At 52.3% G+C, this 7309-nt stretch overlaps 1 protein-coding gene across 8 annotated transcripts in view; it reads left to right on the top strand.

Moving 5' to 3' along the window:
* VAV2 (vav guanine nucleotide exchange factor 2) overlaps positions 1 to 7309 on the top strand; it is a 72402-nt gene that overhangs the window by 59530 nt on the left and 5563 nt on the right. For 5 of the 8 annotated variants that reach the window (XM_075834594.1, XM_075834598.1, XM_075834593.1 and 2 more), the window contains 6 exons: positions 2251 to 2265; positions 2728 to 2837; positions 5488 to 5589; positions 5667 to 5755; positions 6200 to 6216; positions 6752 to 6773. In XM_075834594.1, the coding sequence (XP_075690709.1) occupies positions 2251 to 2265; positions 2728 to 2837; positions 5488 to 5589; positions 5667 to 5755; positions 6200 to 6216; positions 6752 to 6773 (355 nt within the window). The remainder of the gene's footprint in view (positions 1 to 2250; positions 2266 to 2727; positions 2838 to 5487; positions 5590 to 5666; positions 5756 to 6199; positions 6217 to 6751; positions 6774 to 7309) is intronic. The other 3 variants (XM_075834599.1, XM_075834596.1, XM_075834595.1) reach the window with 1 other exon arrangement.

The following is a 7309-nucleotide window of genomic DNA, read 5'->3' as shown; positions in this document are numbered from 1 at the left end:
GCTATCGGGAGGGAGGGCTATCGGGAGGGAGGGCTATCGGGAGGGAGGGCTATCGGGAGGGAGGGCTATCGGGAGGGAGGGCTATCGGGCGGGAAGGAGGGAGGGGTATCGGGAGGGAAGGAGGGAGGGGTATCGGGAAGGAGGGAGGAAGGAAAGGAGGGAGGAAGGGAAGGAGGGAGAGGTATCGGGAGGGAGGGGTATCGGGAGGGAGGGGTATTGGGAGGGAGGGAGGGGTATCGGGAGGGAGGGAAGGAGGGAGGGGTATCGGGAGGGGTATCGGGAGGGAGGGAAGGAGGGAGGGGTATCGGGAGGGAGGGAAGGAGGGAGGGGTATCGGGAGGGAGGGAAGGAGGGAGGGGTATCGGGAGGGAGGGAAGGAGGGAGGGGTATCGGGAGGGAGGGGAGGAGGGAGGGGTATCGGGAGGGAGGGGAGGAGGGAGGGGTATCGGGAGGGAGGGGTATCGGGAGGGAGGGGTATCGGGAGGGAAGGAGGGAGGGGTATCGGGAGGGAAGGAGGGGTATCGGGAGGGAGGGAGGAGTATCGGGAGGGAGGGAGGGGTATCGGGAGGGAGGGGTATCGGGAGGGAGGGGTATCGGGAGGGAGGGAGGGAGAGGTATCGGGAGGGAGGGAGGGAGAGGTATCGGGAGGGAGGGAGGGAGAGGTATCGGGAGGGAGAGGTATCGGGAGGGAGGGAGGGAGAGGTATCGGGAGGGAGGGAGAGGTATCGGGAGGGAGGGAGGGAGAGGTATCGGGAGGGAGGGAGGGAGAGGTATCGGGAGGGAGGGAGGGAGGGAGAGGTATCGGGAGGGAGGGAGGAGTATCGGGAGGGAGGGTATCGGGGGGGGAGGGTATCGGGGGGGGAGGGGGTATCGGGAGGGAAGGAGGGAGGGGTATCGGGAGGGAGGGAGGGGTATCGGGAGGGAGGGAGGGGTATCGGGAGGGAGGGAGGAGTATCGGGAGGGAGGGAGGGGTATCGGGAGGGAGGGAGGGGTATCGGGAGGGAGGGAGGGGTATCGGGAGGGGTATCGGGAGGGAGGGAGGGGTATCGGGAGGGAGGGAGGGAGAGGTATCGGGAGGGAGGGAGAGGTATCGGGAGGGAGGGAGAGGTATCGGGAGGGAGGGAGGGAGAGGTATCGGGAGGGAGGGAGGGAGAGGTATCGGGAGGGAGGGAGGGAGAGGTATCGGGAGGGAGGGAGAGGTATCGGGAGGGAGGGAGGAGTATCGGGAGGGAGGGTATCGGGGGGAGGGGGTATCGGGAGGGAAGGAGGGAGGGGTATCGGGCGGGAAGGAGGGAGGGGTATCGGGAGGGAGGGGTATCGGGAGGGAGGGGTATCGGGAGGGAAGGAGGGAGGGGTATCGGGCGGGAGGGAAGGAGGGAGGGAAGGAGGGAGGGAAGGAGGGAGGGAGGGGTATCGGGAAGGAGGGAGGGGTATCGGGCGGGAGGGGTATCGGGAGGGAGGGAAGGATATCGGGAGGGAGGGAGGGGTATCGGGAATGAGGGAGGGGTATCGGGAAGGAGGGAGGGGTATCGGGAGGGAGGGGTGGAGGGAAGGAGGGAGGGGTATCGGGAGGGAAGGAGGGAGGGGTATCGGGAGGGAGAGGTATCGGGAGGGAGGGAGGGAGGGGTATCGGGAGGGAAGGAGGGAGGAAGGGAAGGAGGGAGAGGTATCGGGAAGGAGGGAGAGGTATCGGGAGGGAGGGAGAGGTATCGGGAGGGAGGGGTATCGGGAGGGAGGGAGAGGTATCGGGAGGGAGGGGTGGAAGGAGGGAGGGGTATCGGGCGGGAGGGAAGGAGGGAGGGGTATCGGGAGGGAGGGAGATCGGGAGGGAAAGGTATCAGGAGGGAAAGAGAGGTAGCGGGAGGGAGGGGGTGGGTATCGGGAGGGAGGGGGTGGGTATCGGGAGGGAGATGTAGTGTACGAGGTGACGAGGGGTAGATGTCGTGCACGCGGTGACGAGCGGTAGATGTAGTGCACACGGTGACGAGGGGTAGATGTAGTGCACACGGTGACGAGGGGTAGATGTAGTGCACACGGTGACGAGGGGTAGATGTAGTGCACACGGTGACGAGGGGTAGATGTAGTGCACACGGTGACGAGGGGTAGATATAATGTATAGACAATAGTGGTACATAGATCATTAATGGATGCCGTTTGTCGCAATGTTTTTGGCTGGGAGGTGCTCGCAGAGCTGGTGTAGCGTGACTGTTTGTAACGATTACTTTCTCTGGTTCCTTTATGCTGGCGCTAGTCACATGGCAAAATGGTAAGACAACTCCTCCTGGCTGCTGTAGAACGATCACATTATCAAATATTGGTGGGAAATCTCTAGTTCCTCTCGGCTCACGCCGGTGGTTCCCCTTTACATTATTCCCCATTGTGGTACAAAGACAGAAGACAGGGGGGCAGCGCTGCCAAATGTGTGACAAACATGTCCCTTTTATTCCGTGTGTGCGACGTGGTTTCCGCTCAGTGTGAGGTTCTGAAGCTTCGCTGGATCGTCGCACACACGGAATAAAAGGGACATGTTTGTCACACATTTGGCAGCGCTGCCCCCGTCTTCGGTCTATATTGAGGGGTCATTGGACTGTGGTGGACGCGTCTTGCACCAAACTCCATGTTTTGTCCGGTGCTGCTGATCTAGACCGGTTTACACTGGGGAATAACACGGGCTGGTTTGTGTCTGCGGAGCAGCGGCCGTCGCTCACATTCTGCTCTCTCTGCGCAGTGGTCCTACGGATTCTACTTAATTCACCTCCAGGGGAAACAGGGATTCCAGTTCTTCTGCAAGACGGAGGAAATGAAGAGGAAGTGGACGGAGCAGTTTGAGATGGCGATGTACGTAGCATCAACGAGGGAAACCTAATATGTGAGAGCGTTACCTACAGCCCCAGGCACCGCTTATCTCCAGGTCACATATACAATTAACCTACACTATCAGGGGCGTTACTGAGCACATACACTGAGGAGGACGGGGGGCCAGCGCTATTTTAACATTTCAAATTGTATTAATTGACAAAACATGGGGGGAATACATAGAGGATCCCACCCTGATAATCTATATACGTGGGGGCTACACCGAAGAAAATTGTCCATACAACACAACTGTGCGCTCATTAACCCCATAGTGACCACCAATACACCTTTTCACAGCAGGCTGGAGTGTGTGCTCGGCTGTCTAGGGACAGCGGGGCTCCGGCTCCAACAGTAGATATGGACGTTTTCATCAATCACGGCCGTTTAACCCTTTAAGAGGCTGTCACCAGATTATAAGTGTCCTGTCTCCTACATAATGTAATCAGCGCGGTAATGTAGAGAACAGTGGTCCTAGTAATTGGTCAGCATCATACACTCCTCTGTACAACGCCCAGTTGGTCATTAAGAAACTAATTTGCATAAATCGAAAAATTGCTCGAAAAAGTTACAAAAAAAACAAAACACTTGTCTACATTACAGCGTCGACCAAATTATGTAGGAGACAGGACACTTATAATCTGATGACAGCTGCATTAAAAGTCGTTTACAGAGGAAGGAAGCTCCACCCATGGGAAGCCCACAAATTCTGCCATACACCGTGACTCCAGAGCTGCACTCACTATTCTGCTGGTGGAGTCACTGTGTACATACATTACTTATCCTGTACTGATCCTGAGTTATATCCTGTATTATACTCCAGAGCTGCACTCACTATTCTGCTGGTGGAGTCACTGTGTACATACATTACATTACTTATCCTGTACTGATCCTGAGTTATATCCTGTATTATACTCCAGAGCTGCACTCACTATTCTGCTGGTGGAGTCACTGTGTACATACATTACATTACTTATCCTGTACTGATCCTGAGTTACATCCTGTATTATACTCCAGAGCTGTACTCACTATTCTGCTGGTGTAGTCACTGTGTACATACATTACATTACTTATCCTGTACTGATCCTGAGTTACATCCTGTATTATACTCCAGAGCTGCACTCACTATTCTGCTGGTGGAGTCACTGTGTACATACATTACATTACTTATCCTGTACTGATCCTGAGTTATATCCTGTATTATACTCCAGAGCTGCACTCACTATTCTGCTGGTGGAGTCACTGTGTACATACATTACTTATCCTGTACTGATCCTGAGTCATATCCTGTATTATACTCCAGAGCTGCACTCACTATGCTGCTGGTGGAGTCACTGTGTACATACATTACTTATCCTGTACTGATCCTGAGTTACATCCTGTATTATACTCCAGAGCTGCACTCACTATTCTGCTGGTGGAGTCACTGTACATACATTACTTATCCTGTACTGATCCTGACTTATATCCTGTATTATACTCCAGAGCTGCACTCACTATTCTGCTGGTGTAGTCACCGTGTACATACTTTACTTATTCTGTACTGATCCGGAGTTATATCCTGTATTAATGTAATGTTTGTACACAGTGACTCCACCAGCAGAATAGTGAGTGCAGCTCTGGAGTATAATACAGGATGTAACTCAGGATCAGTACAGGATAAGTAATGTATGTACACAGTGACTCCACCAGCAGAATAGTGAGTGCAGCTCTGGAGTATAATACAGGATGTAACTCAGGATCAGTACAGGTTAAGTAATGTAATGTATGTACACAGTGACTCCACCAGCAGAATAGTGAGTGCAGCTCTGCGGTATAATACAGGATGTAACTCAGGATCAGTACAGGATAAGTAATGTAATGTATGTACACAGATACTCCAGAGCTGCACTCACTATTCTGCTGGTGGAGTCACTGTGTACATACATTACTTATCCTGTACTGATCCTGACTTATATCCTGTATTATACTCCAGAGCTGCACTCACTATTCTGCTGGTGGAGTCAGTGTGTACATACATTACATTACTTATCCTGTACTGATCCTGACTTACATCCTGTATTATACTCCAGAGCTGCACTCACTATTCTGCTGGTGGAGTCAGTGTGTACATACATTACATTACTTATCCTGTACTGGTCCTGACTTACATCCTGTATTATACTCCAGAGCTGCACTCACTATTCTGCTGGTGGAGTCACTGTGTACATACATTACATTACTTAACCTGTACTGATCCTGAGTTACATCCTGTATTATACTCCAGAGCTGCACTCACTATTCTGCTGGTGGAGACAGGATCAGTAATGTATGTACACAATGAGTTATATCCTGTATCGTACTCCAGAGCTGCACTCATTGCTCTGCTGGTGGAGTCACTCTACAGGATAAATAATGTGTATATACAAATGTCGTTCTATAAATCGACCATCATTCTACTTCTAGGGTCGATATCCGTGTTGTCATAGTTACATTCGGCGGCTGCTCTCGCTTATTGGCGATCATTGGTCCTCCTCTCTTTGGGTTTTCCAGTTCATGGCGTTCTTCTTGCTGCCGTTCTCAGCCTGTCACTTCCGTCATGTGGCGGGCGGCTGCGTGGTTGACTAACAATCTTCTGGATTTTCTCCTTTCTCAGATCCAACATCAAACCTGAAAAAGCCTCCGCCAATCACCACAATTTCCAGATGTTCACATTTGATAGAACCACCAGCTGTAAAGCCTGCAAGATGTTTCTACGGTGAGCGGTGCGGGTGGCGCTCGTGTCACATGCGGCGGTTGCGCTGACCGTCGCTGACGCTTCTTTTTCTCCTCCAGGGGAACCTTTTATCAGGGATATTACTGCACCAAGTGCGGCGTCGGGGTCCATAAGGAGTGCCTTGAGAAAATCCACGCGTGCAGAATCGGTGAGTCCTCGTATCGGGCGATGTGTGAGGGGCAGCGCCGCGCTGGAACATACAATTACGGAACATTACCGCGGGTTTTTCTGCAGCGCAACGTTCCTGGAGTCCCAATAGCCTGAACGCTCTAAAACCAGTTACACATAGAGCAGCGCCCGAGAACCGCGCAACGTCATCTACACCAAATTCACGCGGTGCAGAAGACATTACAGCGTCACATCCGAGCGCTGCGTCCAAAACCTGTGCATGTGAACACGGCCAAAGAAATCATCACCCATTATATAAACAGCAAAAAACGAATACAATTATAATAAAGCCTGCGAAGGCGGAGTCACCACCAGACGTGGGCGGAGCGGTCAGGCTGCCTCGTGTAGCGCACGCGATGGGGGGGAGGGGAGGATCAGGTTAAGGATTATTCATATTTATCTTTTTTTTCTTCTTTCGTTCTAGGCCCGGTTGATGAAACGGTAAGAGATCCCACCTGCGCCCCGATAACGCCCTAATGTCCGAATACGCATCACCCCAATCTGTAGTGTAATTAATAGTAATCCAAAAGAGACGGCTGGGATGTCGTAGTGGGCGGGATTTAGTTTATTATAGCCGCACCCTCCGAGCTGTGAAGGGACATGTGACCGGAGTGGACGATGGTAACCCCCCTCCCCCGACACACACAATAAACATCAGAACAGGGCGGATCGGGCGCTGTATAGTCGGGACGCCGGTCCCTACAGGAAGGTTACCCCAGGCACGTCCGGGCACCGCTTGCTCGGGGGTGGTCCTGATAGCGCAGATTACCTCCTGTGGGGGGCGACATTACACAGTCTCATTATTACCGGCACAGATTTTATACCAGAAGATTCTATAGCAGAAATACAACTCCCAGCATCCGCGTCTAGTCAAGGGGCTAATAGTATAATGGACTACACTTCCCATGATGCTCTGCTCATCCTGAGGCTCCTGCGGCTCATAATAAGGACTCGGTCACTTCTTTTTCTCTTGCAGAATCTGCTGATCACCGTCTCAGGTGAGAAATCTCCCGACTTGTGACAATCCTCATCTAAGGTCTCTACATCCAGCTCCGTCACTGCTGAACTTCTGTCACATTGTAATAATTCTTCACCCACAAGATGAAAAGCCGTACCCCTACTCATAGCTGAGGGGTTGTTACAATAGATCAGTGTAGGTAAAACCTAACAAACCCTCAGCTGTGTGAACGAGGCTCAGACAGGTATTTAGCATCTGGACGTAAACAAGAGGTTGACATTTTTCACCATTTTCAAGATCTTTACTTGCTGGCAGTGAATGGGGAGTCTATTAGAAAGTTGCAGCTTCTCCTAGAACGCTAAGCACTTTCACTTCGATCTAAGGGCTTGTTCACACGTCGCGGACGGGAAAAACGCAGCAGAATACAGCAGCGGCAAAGTGGATGAGAGCGAGCAAATGTCCTCCACGCTGCGGAGGCGTGTGCGGAAATACTGTCAGAAACCGATCTGTGCTGCGGAAACTTATCCCACGTGTTAATTGGATTTGCGTAAACGCTGCTTATTTGTTGCGGCTTTT

Source organism: Rhinoderma darwinii, chromosome 8 (assembly GCF_050947455.1).
Source record: "Rhinoderma darwinii isolate aRhiDar2 chromosome 8, aRhiDar2.hap1, whole genome shotgun sequence".
Classification (NCBI taxonomy): Eukaryota; Metazoa; Chordata; class Amphibia; order Anura; family Rhinodermatidae; genus Rhinoderma; species Rhinoderma darwinii.
This window is presented reverse-complemented; position numbering and strand designations above follow the sequence as displayed.